The 17,361-nt window shown below is 32.4% G+C and overlaps 1 protein-coding gene across 16 annotated transcripts in view; it reads right to left on the bottom strand.

Annotated features, from left to right (window-relative positions):
- Positions 1–934: 934 nt before the first annotated feature.
- Positions 935–17,361, bottom strand: part of ZNF280D (zinc finger protein 280D) — a 294,058-nt gene continuing 277,631 nt past the window's right edge. For 11 of the 16 annotated variants that reach the window (XM_025472692.3, XM_025472690.3, XM_025472693.3 and 8 more), the window contains 2 exons: positions 6,825–6,880; positions 935–3,930 (listed from right to left, as the gene is read on the bottom strand). In XM_025472692.3, the coding sequence (XP_025328477.1) occupies positions 3,309–3,930; positions 6,825–6,880 (678 nt within the window). In that variant the 3' untranslated portion in view covers positions 935–3,308. Of the gene's footprint in view, positions 3,931–5,418; positions 5,488–6,824; positions 6,881–14,232; positions 16,572–17,361 lie in introns of those variants that run through there. The other 5 variants (XR_007407479.1, XR_007407478.1, XM_049104454.1 and 2 more) reach the window with 3 other exon arrangements.

The raw sequence follows: 17,361 nt of genomic DNA on the forward strand, positions 1-17,361 counted from the left end.
TAGTGTCTATATACATATAAAAGTCCTGCTTCATTGAATTTAGCACAAGTGAATGGTTTTGGAATAATAATTTTGATGGAACAAAAATGATCATGTCAACTGTGAAGTAAAAAAAATGACATTATAGAAGTCTACAAACACTTAATGATATTAAAACTTCTATAATTATTATATATAAAGTTATTAATAATATATTCCCTAACTCCTTCTCCTGAGGTAAAATTCCTCAAATTCTATTGATAAAAGAAATCACTGCGTCTTTTTAGGTTAAGAAGCTCTCCATTCCAAATGCATATAATCACTGTATGAATAATACATAAAACTATTTAGTACCATCAATGAGAGGGTTATTTGCAAAAAGAGAATTTATTTTAAAAACAGACATTCAATATAAATGCTGGGAACTACACATGTTAGTAAACACTAATTTCAGAGTCAGATCAAACTTCATCCAAATCTTAGCTATGTAACCTTAATACATAGCTAATTGCCTAGATATTTGGTTTCCTCATCTTTTTACTTGTAGCTAAAATGAGGTGACTTGTATCTTGTCACTTCCTTTTTAAAATGTTTAGAATGTTCTTAAACATTTTATTGGATGAAAAACATTCCAATTTCCTCCCTAAAACATTGGAGAGACGCAAAAAGGAGAAAAAATAATACAAATAAAGATGGCAATCAGATTTTCAATATGAAATAAAAGTAAATCCCACAAAATGAATATAATGCTTCTTATTGTCATTGAACTGCACTTAGAATAAATCATAATTTTATTGTTAGGTAACAGAGAAGGAACCATGACACACCAAGGCACCTTGGTGGTAGTTCTGAGGCAAACAGTCACTAGAGTGCATCACTGGCTCTCACTGTCATATTAAGGTAGTCTAAGCACCCTAAAGCAGGCACAGGCAAACCACAATCCATGGGCCAAACATTCTTGTTTTGTAAATAAAGTTTTATTGGAACACAAACAGGCTATCATTTACATTGCATCTACAGCTGTTTTCAAGCTACAAGGACAAGTTGAATAATTGTGACCACATGGCCCACAATTATTTACTATCTGGCCCTACACAGAAAGTTTGCTGACCACTGTTCTAAAGCACTGCTACTCAAAGGTTTGGTTTACACATCTGAACTTTTTTGCTACTGAACGGAATGAGATGAGATGGTGTGAGAATATAAACCAATTATGTTACAAGTACAATGGTTATTTCAACTACACTCTTGTTTTCATTGCCAGGCTTTCTCAGTGAAGGACTTACAGTTTGGTTCAGGTTCCTTTTCTCATACTGGATAGGTATAAACAGCTCATTGATTAGCTACTTTGAATACCATGACTCTAAAGGTATATAGCCACAGCAGAAGGAACTACCCAAAGCTCAAAGGGATAACAGTGTCATTTAGAGACTTATCTTGGCACAGTGATCTAGGGTTTTGTAGCATTAGGTGATAGGTGTGGTAACTAATTAAATAGGATTCAGAAAATGGTTTTTATAGACTTTCTTCTCTTTACTCTTCCTAAGATTTACATTATTCCAAAAATCTTGTCTGCTATAGATTTATGTTTCAGCAAGGTGAAGTGTAACAACTAAAGTCCCCCTCTCCCTATCTTTTCTTAGTAGCAGGAAAGATGAAAATATTTGACCTCCAAAAACAGCTTTTCAAGAAAGTCAGTCAATAATATATTTTGCCCATTTAGCCTCTTTAATTTGCTGAGCAGATAGAAAACTATAATAGTAAATTATATTTCTCTTGAAGTAAAAGAATTTTTAAAGCAAATCTATTCTCTGCAAATATTAACAGTATTTTATCCCATACTTTAAGTCCTAACTTAAAATAAATCATGCATCAATTAAAGAATACAGAATGAAATCCTACCGCTAACTTTAACATGAAATTTCCTTGAACAAATACACAATTTCTAAAGGCGCCAAAGGTAATTTGACTCAAGTAGCTTTCTGAAAAATAAAATTATTCAGGGACAGATTTTTATTGCAAATATTTACTCAAAAACTACTATATACAGCAGAATTTTAATAGCCATTTAAAACATTTAACATTCAGTGAAACAAAATTTAAGAATTCAAAGCACATTTAGGAAGTAAAAATGTAGCATTTTAAATAAAATTTTTTAGTACTTTAAAGCAAACTACCGTTATTCATATTATTTATTTCTATATCTATTATTTTCTAGATGATAAAAAACAACTGAAAAATCAATTTAGCAGCCATTTTATGGATAAAATAGGATATGGATAAATTAGGCTAAATATCCCAAACCAATTTTTTACATCACTGCTTTAAAAGGTCCCATTTGAAGTTTCTATTATACAATTAAAGAAAAAGTCACTTAAACATGGCATGAGCCAGGACATGTTTTCAGTTTACTGCTTTACAATATCTACATTATACCATACTTTGGTTTGGTTTCCAGACCATTTTTATGGGTCTATTTCTAAAGATCATTAAAACAATATTAAAAACATAATAGCTATAAGGGTTTCAACAATGGGTTTCTATTTTATACAACTAGCACATCAAGGATTTCTGCACAGCTTACACACTGACAAAAAGCACAAATATAAATTTATATTTTAATTATTTCACTTTCACTGAAAGTTTAATTAAGGTAAGCTTACAGCCTGGCAGGCTAACACTTGTACGGAGGTACACAGATTGAAATATTCTGTTTACATGCTTCTGACAGTCTGGAATGTTATATTAAATCCAAAATTAATTTTATGTTCATCCAAATGCTCATTGGATCAATTAATTTAGCACTCTAAGCATGCTCCATTTACCAGCATCATACTCAAAATGAAGCCTTCATTAACAATGCCTATCAGCCATTATTTTAAATCAATTATCCCCAAAAGGCATGTGGTTTCTAGATCTTTTCCTTTAAATTAACTGAAAAGTTTAGATAGGTAATAAGAACTTTTAGCTTAGGACTGATGGAAGTTTCAAAAGCTTTATTATTATAATTAATATTCTAATAATCAATTCATACTAGCCACCAAGTTCTCCTCACAAACTGTTAAATTAAGACTTCTTTTGCAAACTTAACTTCCATTAAAATCCTATTATGTTTTAAAAGCTTCTTGGAAATCCATACAGATCATGCTATTATCAGTGAACTGATTTAATAACCTGGGTTGAACATACAGGTAGAGTGTGTATGAATGACTTCCTTCGCATTTTTATCTTTCTGAACTCTTATGTAACAGCACCACTGACCTCATCTGATAGCACTGCTCCAAATGTTCTTACCGTTGGTACATTAAACTTAGAATGACTAATACATTTCAACTTCTTTCTTTTTCATCTGCCAGGTCTACTGTTGTCTCTTTTGTGCTAGGGCTATTTTCTCCGGGAACACTGTCAGTTTGATCAGACACTACTTCGTCAGTCTTGGCTGAAGGATCACCACTACCTTTCTGAAGAATTTCTGTGGCTTCGTACTCAAGTACCTCTGATGGAGTCAAAGGTTCTAAATGAATACTGCCTTGCTCACTAACATCAGAACTAACAGATTCAGGTTCATCTCTTTTTCTCAAAAACTGATCAATGCTAACATCAGCAGATGTTAACCGCAAATCCTTAATATTCTTTGAAGAAAACCTAGTTTCACTGGAGTTGGAATCTTCAATCTGATCACATGAAATTATGTTCCCTGAACTCTGACACATCTTCAACTCTGTTTTCTGACAAATGTGCTCTATTTGTTTTTCCTTTTCTACTTTATCTGCATCAATATTTGAATCATGACTGAAGATATTCTTTAACCCAGTTTTCTGGTCTTCAAGACAGGTATCATTTTCCTTATTTGAAACTGTTATGCTTTCTTCACTTTTTGTTGCTAATGAGCCTTCAAATGAATTTGTATCACATCCATTTTTTTCTTCCTCTGAAGCTTTATCTTGTTTACTGAAAAAATAAAACCATTTATTAACTATTCCTTCATAACACAATGTATTTGAATGCTATCAAAATAAAGACATGCTCTTAAAAAAATCGCCAAAAAGGAAGAAAATAATCCAGGTCCCAAGTCCTTGTCATGTTACAGTTTAGGAGTGGCCATTTTCTTAGGCAAGAGAGTGAGAAACTCCAGAGTCACATCTTAAAAAGAGACCTGGGTAATCTATCAAAACTGGTTTTAGTCCTGGTAATCATTACTTTTATCTGTTCACACCCTTGCCTGTCTTTAAAATCTATGCATTCTTATTAACTTGTATGATTACTTTAAATAAGAAATAAATATATTTGGAAAAAACTTTTTAAAATGATTATATATCCTCCTAGAATGTCCCTCCCTATGCAAAATCAAGTAAGCATTCATAAACATTTCTCTAATTTTTAACATTCTAACTTAAAAAACAAAAACATGCCTAAAAATATGTAAATATACAATATTCATACATACATAAATATATGTGTTTGTAAACATAAATGTTCATGTGTATATGAGTGTGTCTATGTGTTCACTCTTACCCTGGCACGTTAACAGAAGCTACATAGTGAATCATAAAAAATTAGAAACAGTATATTAAAGAGGGTCTCCAGCTCCTTATCTGTTACAATACTTATATCACTAAAAATAAGTTTAGTGATTACAGGTATCTTATTTCTTCTATTAATCCAACCTGAAATTTGGACTTTTTCTGAATGAATTAACAAAATATCAAAGCAATGTTACCAAATGGTCATTTATTATTTATTAATTTATATTTATCAAGTTAAATAAGTCTGCTACTTATTTTGTTCTAATCTGTCTTTAGATTATTCTTGGGCCAATACCACCTAGTCTTACCAATTATAGACTAACAATGTACTTTATTATTTAATAGAGCAAATCACTTACTTTCCACTACTTTTCTAAGTTTAATAGTTTAAAAATGTAAAAGACATTTGTACAAGGATGTTCATAAAAACAATGTTTAAATAGCAAATACAGAGGGGTGCCTGGGTGGCTCAGTTAGTTAAACATCTACCTTGGGCTCAGGTCATGATCCTGGGGTCCTGAGATTGAGCCCCATGTTGTGCTCTCTGCTCAGTGGGGAGTCTGCTTCTCCCTCTCCCACTACCCCTCCAACTTGTAGTTGCTCTCTCTCAAGTAAATACATCAGGGTAGTAAATAGAAAAATATAAATCTTCTTTTAAACATCGTTGGTTTCCAAACCAAATCCCATTAGGATTTTTTAAACTAAATATTCATTATTAAACTTATAAATTAATTTGGAAATGGCTTATCACACATTAGTTATTTCCTATCACAGTAAGTTTTCATTTTTCTTCATTTGGATCCTGCACATTTCTCTTTTTTGTTGTTATTGTGAATTAACTCTTTTGTCCATTATATTTTATAATCATATGTTATTGGTATACTGAAAGATTCAGATTTTTGTACCAACCTACCTTAATTAATACTCTCATTAATTTCATTCTTAGCTCATTTTCTTGGATCTTATAGGTCAGTTACACCATCTGCAAACAATTACAACATTTTCCTCATTTAAATTTACATAACTATTATTTTTGTTCAGATTTTATTGAACTAACTACAATTTATAGAAAAATTTAAATTATAGAGAGGTGATTAGTCTGCTTTTTCTAATTCCTTTGCTGAATTTTTGTTAACCACTCCCTCTGCCCCCAAATTCTAGGTGAAGAAAGGGCTAGATCATTTTTCTAGTAAAGTCTAAGAGACATCTTCACAAGGCATTATTCCATAATTTTCTTTTCAGGGTCAATAGATTAATTAATCTCATTTGGTTAACAAGCACCCTACACCTTATGCTGTATAGCTGTAAAATACACAGCATAAAGACAGACATGAGGAAATTACTTAATTTAAAAGACAAAATTATCTTTATCTATAGAAATTAAGTTCTAATTAGAATGTTAGATTTTCTTTTGCTAAGAAAGTTTCTAAAATAAGATAAAAACAGAGAGGGAGGCAAACCATACAAAACTCTTAACTATAGGGGAAAAACAGGGTTGATGGAGAAATGGCATAAATGGGTGATGGGCATTAAGGAGGGCACTTGAAAGGATGAGTACTAGGTGTTATATGCAAGTGATGAATCACTAAGTTCTACCCCTGAAACGAATACTATACTACATGTTAAAAAACTTGAATTTAAATAAAATCTTGAAAGAAAAAATGTCTTGTGGTTTTTAGTGTTGATCAGAGCATTAAATTTTTTAAAGCCAATACCTGAAGTTTGAAACTTTTATGTTAAGGTCCCACCACAGAATGAGCTTTATAGCTTTTGAAAATACTTTAGGAAAAAAGATTTTAAGATTAGCTGTTTGCAAAAATTGTCCCCATCTTGTAACTTGTAGGATTCTGTAACTGTTTAATAAGGGCAATTAAAATCTGTTAACATTGTATTTACTAGTAAGTACTTTTTAAAAATTTAACAACTATAAGATGTTTATTTATTTATTAAAAAAAAAGATTTTATTTATTTATTCATGAGAGACATAGAGAGATAGAGAGGGAGAGACTTAGGCAGAGGGAGAAGCAGGCTCCATGCAGGAAGCCCGATGTGGGACTCAATCCCGGGACTTGAGGATCACACCCTGAGCTGAAGGCAGACGCTTAACTGCTGAGCCAACAATCAGATGTTTAAAAGATGTTTAAAGATTTCAAAACTAAGGATCTTCAGTATGTTTTTATTGTATTAAAATTTCAAATTTTTATTTTAACTAAATCTAAAATAACAAAATAAAATCTCAATTAACCAAAATAATGTAGGTCAAGTATTATCTTTTTATATACTTCAATTTCAAGAGATTCAATTTTTCCTTATATTTACCTTTCAGAATTTGATGTTTCTTTTTCTCCTTCAGCCATATTAGGTCTTGCAATTTCCTGAAATGATTAAGAATATGTTTCTTTTATATTCATAGTTAAGCTTAAACTACTTTAATTATACTAAACTTTCTGGATTAAAGGAACTTAAATGTGCAACCTAATATAGCAAAGAAATAGAAAAACAATTTATTAATTGAGGTACATATTATAATAATTTTTTAAATCAAAAGCAGAGTTTAAAAAAATCTTTAAAAAATACCTTTAAGAATTTCAGTATACCAGAAGTTTCTGAATTAAGATCATAAAGCAGTTATCCAGTTATAATAATACCTGCTTTTCTTAGACTCTGTGTAAAATATGCACTATAATGACAATTACTTAAATATAAAACCAGTAAAACACAATTTGAATTTGAGTAACAAGTTGTATACAAAATATTTTATACAAACATATTAAATATAAACATATGAAACATATCTGAAATTACAATTTCATATTTGGAGTGATGTTAACCCTTCCATTGTCAAACCAAGTAGTATGAGTTGATAGACAAATTAAATATTTTGCTTACTTGAAATGTTTTATAGGAAGAAAAGAATACAGTAAAACTTTAGTAAGCCAGAGGCCAGCCTAATAGTTTATAACAATTATCAATTATTAAGCACATACGGTGCATGAGATAGTATGTTAAGAGCTTTACACTGTCTCATTTAATACTAATAGACATTTTCAACTCCATTTTTTAACTCCATTTTTATAATAAGAAATATAACTATGTAGGTTAAGTAGAGAATCACAGGCAATAACCACAATAAATGGTGAAGACTCCAATCTAGGTCTAGCACTTAACTATAGTGATTGAGGCCTGTGAAATTGATAATAGTATACTGATCACATACATTTGTGTTTTTTTACTCTCCTAAAACCCTGCTAAAATGAGGCAGACATAAAACATTTTCATTCATAAAGACCAAAAAAAAAAAAACAAACAAACAAACAAAAAAAAAACAAAAACCACCAAAGCATAATGATCGTCAATGAGATGTCAACAAATTTTTAGATGGAAAGTGGCTGGAGAAGTTGACTTTGCAGCATGCAAGAAGTTATAATTAAATTATCTGAGCAGGGCAGTGCAAGGAGAAAGGCATCAATTTGCCCAGAGAACTGAAGCAATCTGGTATTTGGAGGAATTCAGTACAAGATCCAGTACATATATAAAAATAAAGCACAAGGACTGCTGAGATCTCTAACTGCTCTTTCCCTAACTCACAACAGATACTTATCATTTCCTGTACCATAAGGGCTAAAAGTTAACTTTCTGACCTAGAGACAATTTAGACTTATGAACACCAGGAATGGCAAAGGGCAGCCATGAGGAACTGGGAGAAAACAGAAAAAATTAGTCAAAGTCCATAAACTGAATAAAGGTCCCCACAGTTCTTCCTGCCTGGCTCCTAGAATGCCAGCAGCTAGAGGAATCAGTCTTCACTCTACCACCAACAGCTGGAATCTAGAAGATTCTTCTTTGGAGAAAATTATCAGCCTCAAGACAGATAAGATTTCCCATAATGACTTTGAAAGCATCTTCCTCAGCAAAGAATCAGTCAGCTCAGCATCTGATTTTCCTATGATGAAGTCTAAACAATCCCCATACAGACTGTGCAGATTGTGCAGAGCATGAATCCAGGAGGATTAACTAACCTTCACATTTTAATCCATGTCAGCAATTCTCCAAGTGTGTTGCGCAGACACCTCGGACCTCCAAGACACTTTCAGGAGGCAGGTGAAGTTAGAATTCTTGGTACAAAAGCAGTAGTGAACAAATATGCTGGCATCTTAACATGAATCAAGGAAGTGGCATTGAACCAAAACTATTCTAGTAATGACTGTAGTTTTTACTGGCAAACACCAGCAGTAAAATTCACTTTATTAAATATCAATCTTTGAGTTCATGTCTTTTGAATATTCTGTGTGATAAAATAGGAAGTATGCATAAAGCACTGCTGTTGTATACTGAAACACTTGGGTCTATGATGGAGTTGTAAGCTGAACTTTGGCAAAGATTTTTCACAGAACATCATTTTTATTTTAAAGGATGACTGTCAAACTATGAATATTTAGACTTGGTTATTTAGGAGATGTTTTCTTGAAAATTGACAAACTGAGCCTATCACATCAAAGATAACTGACAGTGATTATTGCCAGCAATAAAATTCAGACAAATATTAAATTTTAGGAAAACTTGTATTTAGCATTGATTAGATTAATGCTAATATTAATGAATGACTTGATGTTATACATAAACATGTCAACACTTGCATGATCTATGTAACTCAGTGAACTAATATTTTTCAAATGACTAATCTATGATGTTACAAAATCATGCATGAATAAAAGGTCCAATCAAAGTGTAAGAGAGAGCAATAGATTTTAATGTATCAAAGCATAATAACTTTGTTATGGAATCAGATTCTACATTGCAAAAAGCCTTTAAGAAAACTTCCACTTGTCTATTTTTGATGTAGTATCAAAAAAAATCACAATTATTTGAAAAGTACTAGGTAAGGCTGGATATTCTTCATATATTTCAACCATAATAACATATCATGATAGACTGAATGCTGAAACATGAGAATCCAGTTTTCTTCTACTTAGACATTACAAAGATATGTAAAAGGATAAAACAATACCAGTCTTCTAACTAAATTTCTTGTGTTGTTATAGTAAATAGTTATTTTTCAGAAAAATGTTATTTATGGAACTATATAGGAGGTTTATTAGTTTGATTTTTAAGTTACAACAGTTTTTAGATCTCATTTTTAATTTCTAATATGTAAATCTAATACTTTTTGAGAGTGTATGTAAATAGTATCCTTTGGATTTCTGCAGTGCACAACTTGTATGACTATATAAGGCAACCTTGTTCCCATTCAACAACAAGCTTTCAATGAACTCTGTAGTGCTTCACTCTTTAGTGTATCAGCAGCCAAAGATCACCATACCATTGAAGACATCCTTTATTTTTTAATTTTTTAAAAAATATTTTATTATTTATTTGAGAGAGAGAGAGAGAGAGAACTAGAGGGAGAGGGAGAGAGAATCTGAAGCAGACTCTGTGCTAAACGCAGAGCGTGACTTGGAGCTTAATCTCACAACCATGATATCATGACCTGAGCTGAAACCAAGAGTCAGACACTTAACCAACTGAGCTACCAAGGCACCTCTGAAGACGTCTTTTAACATCAGAAATAATAAAATAAATAGAAAGGGCATTTTAAAAAGGAGCTAGGAGATAGATATCAGAGGCATTGCTGGGAAACAAGAGGAAAGAAAATATACACTTAATATCCCCAAAGAAGTATGTTATTACATCCACTAAACAAGAAAAAAAATTATGAAGAGAGCAATTGAAGAATAAAAATACTAAAGAGCTCTTCAAAATTAAATATATGACAAATAAGTTTAGAAAATCTTTTTAAAAAGATTGAATGAAAAAGACAAAAAGTTGGAAGGCAAGAAAGAAAATACCATACAATTAAAGGAGTGAACACAAGAAATAGTGTCACATCAATGAATTGAGAGAGAGAGAGAGAGAGAGAGAGAGAGAGAATGAACAAAGAAAAGCGAAAATTTACCAAAGAACTAATACAAGAAAACTTCCCCAAACATCCAAATTACAAAGGCTTATTAAATGCCCACCATAATGAAAGAAAAAAGGATGACTGGAGAACATATCATGAAATTTCAAAACACCAGAAATAGAGATAATCATTAAAGTTGCCAAAAAGAACAAAAGTACCAAAATGAAAAGAAACTGGAGCAAGAATGGCATCAGATTTATCAAAAATAATACTTGTAAAACTGCACAGGAAAAATGATTTCCATGTACTTTAACCAAACTATTATTTATGTAAATACAGTTTAAAATATGCAAGGAATGACAAAAGTTGTTAGAGAACATGTTTTATCAAAATAGGAAGTAAACCAAGAAAAAAGGAACTCCTAGTTCAGAAAATAGAATATCCAATACAATTAAGTAGCAAAGGAAAATCTATGCACCAGGCTTAGAGGTCAACTAGTTTAAACTGAAGGAGATCTGAGAGGAGATATCAGAAATTGTCTCCAACAATTTCTTTTGATGTGTGTGAACATTTGGAAAAAATACTTCCAAATATTAGACAAAAATAATTGCAACATTAAAAAAAAACAGCATTAGGCATGTAGAAAACTAAACAAATGAGTAAAGATATATATTGTTTAACTCTGCAAAATTAAGATAAAGGAAAAAAAATCATAGTAGTACTTCCTGGCTCAATACATAAAAAAGTCTCAAAAATTGTAACTATACTGAGGTCAGTGCTATGCCAAGCCCACTGGAACCTGAGATAGAAGGAAAAATACATATCCTTATTTTTGTGTTTTTTTATTGTGGTAAAACACACATAAAATTTACCATCATAACCACTTTTAAGCGTACAGTTTAGTGGTCCTGAATACGTTCACATTGTTGTGTGACCATCACCACCATCCATCCCCATAACTTCTTTCATCTTGTAAAACTATAATTCTCTACTCATTAAACAATTAACTCCACATTCTCCTCTTCCCCTCAGTCCCTGAACATCACCAGTATACTCTGTCTTTATGATTCTGACTATACTAAGAACCTCATATAAGGGGAATCATACTGTAGGTCTTTCTATGACTGATTAATTTAGCATAATGCATTTAAGGCTTATCCATGTTGTAGCATACTGCAAAATTTCCTTCCTTTTCACAGCTGAACGATTCCATCGTATGTTTAAATCACATTTTGCCTATTCATTCATCTATAGATGGATACTTGGTTTACTTCCGTATCTTAGCTATTGCAAATAATGCCGCTATGAAAATGAGTGTACAAATATCTCCTTTACTCTTTGTTTTCAATTCTTTTGGGAATACTGAGAAGTAGAATTGCTGAATCATATGTATTTTTTCTTTTGAAGAGCCCCAAAGTGTTTTCCACAGTGGTTGTATCATTCTACATTCCCACTAACAGCACACAAGGGTTCCAACTTCTCTACATCCTTGTCAATACTTGTCTTCTGTTTTATTTTTTCTTTAAATAGTACCATCCTAACAGGTATGAGGTGGTATTTCATTGTAGTTTTTATTTGCATTTCTTTAATAATTAGTATTATTGCATATCTTTTCATCTTATTGGCTATGTATATATCTTCTTTGGAGAAAACTCTGTTCAAGTCCTTTACCCATTTTTTAATTGAGTTATTTTTTGTTATTGAGTTTTAAGAGTCCTTTAAATATTCTGAATATTAACCCCTTATCAGATATATGATTTGCAAATATTTTCTTCCTTTTGTAGGTTATCTTTTTATTCTGTGGATAGTGTATCTGATGTACAAAATTTAAAAATTTTCATGAATCTAATTATAATTAGTCTTTTTTTCCCCCTTAACGTGCCTTTGGTGTGATAACCAAGAAATCATTGTCCAATGTCCATGAAGTGTCTATCTTGCTTTTTTCTAAGAATGTTATTGTTTTCAGTCTTACATTAAGGTATTTGACCCAATTTTAGTTTATGTTTGTATGCAGTGTTAGGTAAGGGTCCAACTTCATTCTTTTCCATGTGGATATCCAGTTTTCCCAGCACTGCTTATTGAAAAGACTGTCCTTTCCTCATTGGTCTTAGTCGTCTTGTCAAAAATCATTTCACCCTATATTTGAGTCTTTATTTCTAGACTCTTTATTCTATTCCACTAGTCTATGTGTCTGTCTTTATGCCAATACTACATTGTTTTGATTTCTGTAGCTCTGCAGTAAGTTCTAAATCAGTGTGACTCCTCCAGTTTTGCTTTTCTTTTTCAAAATTGTTTTAGCTACTTGAGGCTCCTTGAGATTCTATATAAATTTTAGGATGGGATTTTCTATTTCTACAAAGGTAAAAAAAAATTCTTTAGGATTTTTGTATGGATTGCAATAAATCTGTAGATTCATTTGGGTGGTATGGGCATTTTAGAAATATTAAGTCTTCCAATCTGTGAACATGGGCTGTGTTTCCATTTATTTATGTTTTAATTTCTTTCAGTAAGATTATATAGTCTTATTTTACAAGTCTTTTTTCCCCTGGTTAATTCCTATTTCATTCTTTTTGATGCTACCATAAATAGAATTATTTTTATAAGTTCCTTTTCAGACTGTTCCATGAATACAGAAATGCAACTGATTTTTGTGTATTGACTTTGTATCCTACGACTTTGCTGAATTCATTTATTAGTTCTAATAAGATTTTCTTCAGTTTCTACATAAACAGGATAATTTTACTTTCTTTTTTCAATTTGGTTGCCTTTTGTTTCTTTTTCTTGACTAATTATTGTTTCTGGGTAGAGCTAAATCTAGCTCTAAATGTCTGTTAAATCTAGTTGGCTTATTAAGCTTTCCTTACTGACATCTGATTGTTCTCTCCATTATTTTAAGTGGGGTATTGAAGACTACACTTGTATTGTAGAACAGTCAATTCTTCCCTTCAATTGTCTCATTTATTTAGGTGATTTGTCATAGGTACACAAACATATGATTGTTATATCTTCCTGCTGTATTGAAATTTATATGCATATATAATGTCTTTCTTTCTAGTAACTTTTTTTCATTTAGCCTATTTTTGTCTGATATTAGTAAAGACACCCATGCTCTCTCTTGATTATTATTTGCCTGGATTATCTTTTTATTCTTTCATTTTAACTTATCTCTTTAGATCTCAAGCGAGTCTCCCATAGACTGCATGCAGTTGGATCCTGTGTCTTTATCCATTCTGCCAACATCTGTCTTACAATTGGAGAGTTTAATCCATTTACATTTAAATTAATTATTGATAAGGAGGAACTTATATCTGTCATTGTATTATTTTTTATATGCCTTATAACTTTTGGCACACATTTCCTCCACTAACTGTGGAGGAAACTGTGTTTGTTGATTGTGATGAAATGTTTAAATTCTTTTCTCACTTCCTTGGTGTATACTTATTTTTTTGTGCAGTTACCATGGGAATTACATCTAACATTCTAAGGCTGTCACACTCTAATTTGATTTTATACCAGCTTAACTTCAGTAACATAACAAAAACTTTGCTCTGCAGCTCCACCCCCACCCCCCCTTTGGGCTGTTGTCACAAAATTATATCTTTATAAACTGTGTATCCAGACATAATCTGGTAATTATTTTAAGTGCATTCGTTTCTTAAATTATGTAGAAAACAAGATTTGGAGTTGGAAATCAAAGTTATAGTAATGCTAGCTTTACACTATTTTTTTCTTTTAACGAATCTGTCTCTTAATTCATGTAGAAAATAAAAAATAGTTATGAAGCACTGTTATAATAATACTATTTTTTATAATTGCCCATGTACTTACCTTTATTTCTCCATATATCTTGGAGTTACCATGTACTGTCCTTTCATTTCACCATACAGGACTCCTTGAGGATTTCTTGCAGGGCAGACCTAGTGGTCACAAACTCTCTTAGGTTTTATGTCAGAATATCTTACTTTTGAAGGATAGTTTTAACAGATCTAAAATTACTGAATTTTTTTCTTTTAGTACTTTGAATATATTGGTCCACAGCCTTTTGGCCTCCAAAGATTCTGATGAGAAATCTGTTGATAATCTTATTGAGAATCATCTGCATGTGATGATTTGCTTCTCTTGCTACTTTCAAGATTCTTTGCCCTCTCAGGAGTTTGATTATAATGGGTCTCAGAGTGGGTCTTTTTTATTTCTTACTTGGAATTCACTGTGCTTCGTGATGTTTACATTCATGTGTTTCATCAAATTTAGGAAGTTTTCAGTCATTATTTCTTTATGTCTATCTTTGTCTCTGTCAAATATTCTCTGGGATTCCCATAATATGTATGTTGGTCTGCTTAATGATTGGCTCCAACTGCCTTAGGGTCTGTTCATGGTTTCCTCAATCCTTTCTGTTCCTCAGACTCACTACTTTCCATTGTTCTGTCTTCCAAGTTTGCTGATTTCTTTTCTTCTGTCTGCTCAGACTTTCCTTTGAGTCCTCCTAATGAATTTTCATTTGCAGGTAATGTACATTTCAGCCCCAGAATGTCCTTTTGGTTATTTTTCAGATTTTCTCTCTTTAATATTCCCATTTTATTATGATATTGTTTTCTTGACTTTCCCCACATATTCCTTTTGTTCACTGGGCATCTTTAAAATAGTTGTTTTAAAGTCTTTGTCTAGTATATCTGCCATTAGGTCTTCAGGACCAGTTTCTATTGATATTTTTTTCCTTTGAATGGGCCACTTGACTGTTTTGGTGTGTCTTGTGATATTTCCATTGAACACTGGGCATTTGAAACTAATAATGTAGTATCTCTGCAAATCAGATTATACCCCTACCCAATGTCTGATGTTTTTGCTATTTTTGTTTCATTGATTGTTCTAAGCTTCCTCTGTTGCTGAGATAAACATGAGATGTAAACCTAAGATTTTCTCAGGTCTATTCTGAGCTTTTCTCTGGGCAAGTACAACCCATATTTAACCCATATATGTGATTGTTGCTGAATGTCCTAGTCTTTAATGTCAGGCTTCTGAAAGGGGAAAAAGCAAAAAATTAAGGGGGAAAAAAAGGGCACTGTACCTTTAAATCCCCTGGAAGTCACATCAATTATAAAGGGAGGGGCTTGCAACAATGAGGAGAGCTGTAACAACAATGTGCCCACTTCTGTGGAATGCTGTAGTGAGAAGCATCAATTAGTGACAACAGAACAGATCCTTAATATTTGGAAGGTGGTACCATTTTTGGCCAGTCTGGTCCCATAAGCTGTGTGCAAGATGCTCCAGGAACGTGTGCACAGCTGCCTGTCACGTGGCTGAGGGTAGGGGATGGGTAGCTGCCACTGTGCTGAATGCTTAAATTGAGTGATATTGATTGCAACATACTGCCCAAGTCTTCCCCTGCAAGTTGCAGGCATTCAACAGACTCTAGAATTCCAAAATACAGAAATATTCCATTTTACTGCACATCACAAATACTGCCTTTTATTTTACAAATTGAAGATTTATGGCATCCTTGGTGCCATCCAAGCCTGGATGACAGCATATATGTTTAATACTTAGTTCACTGAATGTTTTGAGCCCACTGTTGAGACCTACTGCTCAGAAAAAAAAAAGATTCCTTTTAAAATATTACTGTTCACTGACAATGCACTTGGCCACCCAAGAGCTCTAATGGAGATATACAGTGAGAGTAATAATGTTTTCATTCCTGCTCACACAGCATCCATCCTATAGCCCTGAACCAAGGGATAATTTCAACTTTCAAGTCTTATTATTTCAGAAATACATTTATTATGATTACAGCTGCTTATACATAGTGGTTCTTCTGGTGGATCTGTGTAAAGTCAACCAAAAACCTTCTGGAAAGGATTCATCATTCCAGATGCCATTAAGAAAATCCATGATTCATGGGAAGGATTCAAAATATCAACATGAATGGGAGTTTGCAAGAAGTTGATTCCAACCCTTATGGGTCACTGAGGAGTTCAAGACTTCAGTGGAAGAAGGAACTGCAGGTGTGGTAGAAATAGCAAGAGAACTAGAATTAGAAGTAGAGCCTGAAGATGGGACTGAATTGCTGCAGTCTCATGATAAAACTAATGGTTGAGGTGTTGCTTCTTATGGATGAACAAAAAAGTGGTTTCTTGAGATGGAATCTACTCCTGGTGAAGATGCTGTAAAGACTGTTGAAATGACAACAAAAGATTCAGAATATTACACAAACTTCATTGATAAAGCAGTGGCAGAGTTTAAGAGGGTTGACTCCAATTCTGAAAAAAGTTCTATTAATCAGCCAGTAGCCATCAACATGGAGGCAAGACTTTTCACCAGCAAAACTATTACTGCTTGCTAAAAGCTCTGACAATAGTCAGCATTTTTTGGTAACAGAGTATTTTTAATAAAGGTTATGTACATTGTTCTTTTATATGTAATGATTTTGCATACTTAATAGACTGTAGTATAGTGTAAACATAACTTTTATATGCACTGGAAAACCAAAAAGTTCACCTTACTTGCTTTATTGAAATATTTGCTTTATTGAAGTATCTGGAACCAAACCTGCAAATACCTGTGAGGTATGCCTATAGTTACATGGTAGAGATGTAACTGCCAATGTAACTTGTCTAGGTGAGAAGATAGATTCCTGGTGCTTTCTACTCTGTCATTTTCCCAGAAGCCCAGAATATTTTTTTCCCAAAATATTAATTGAAAAATTGAAAAGCAGGTGTATTGAACTCACAAAAGTAATTGAAGTTTAAACACTTCTACCAAAACCAGAATTTATTATTTCATTTTACTGGCTTTAAGGGAAGCACATGTATCAATACTTTCAAATGTATTTCTTTTCCTATCTTGTTTTCAAATAAGCAAATAGTCATGTTTACCAATTTCTCTTGACAAGTGACAATTTTAAATAATTTAAAACTAACTTCAGCTTACTGAAGTATCTTTTACAGGATGTTACTGTGGCTA

The sequence above is a fragment of the Canis lupus genome, chromosome 30 (assembly GCF_003254725.2).
Source record: "Canis lupus dingo isolate Sandy chromosome 30, ASM325472v2, whole genome shotgun sequence".
Lineage (NCBI taxonomy): Eukaryota > Metazoa > Chordata > Mammalia > Carnivora > Canidae > Canis > Canis lupus.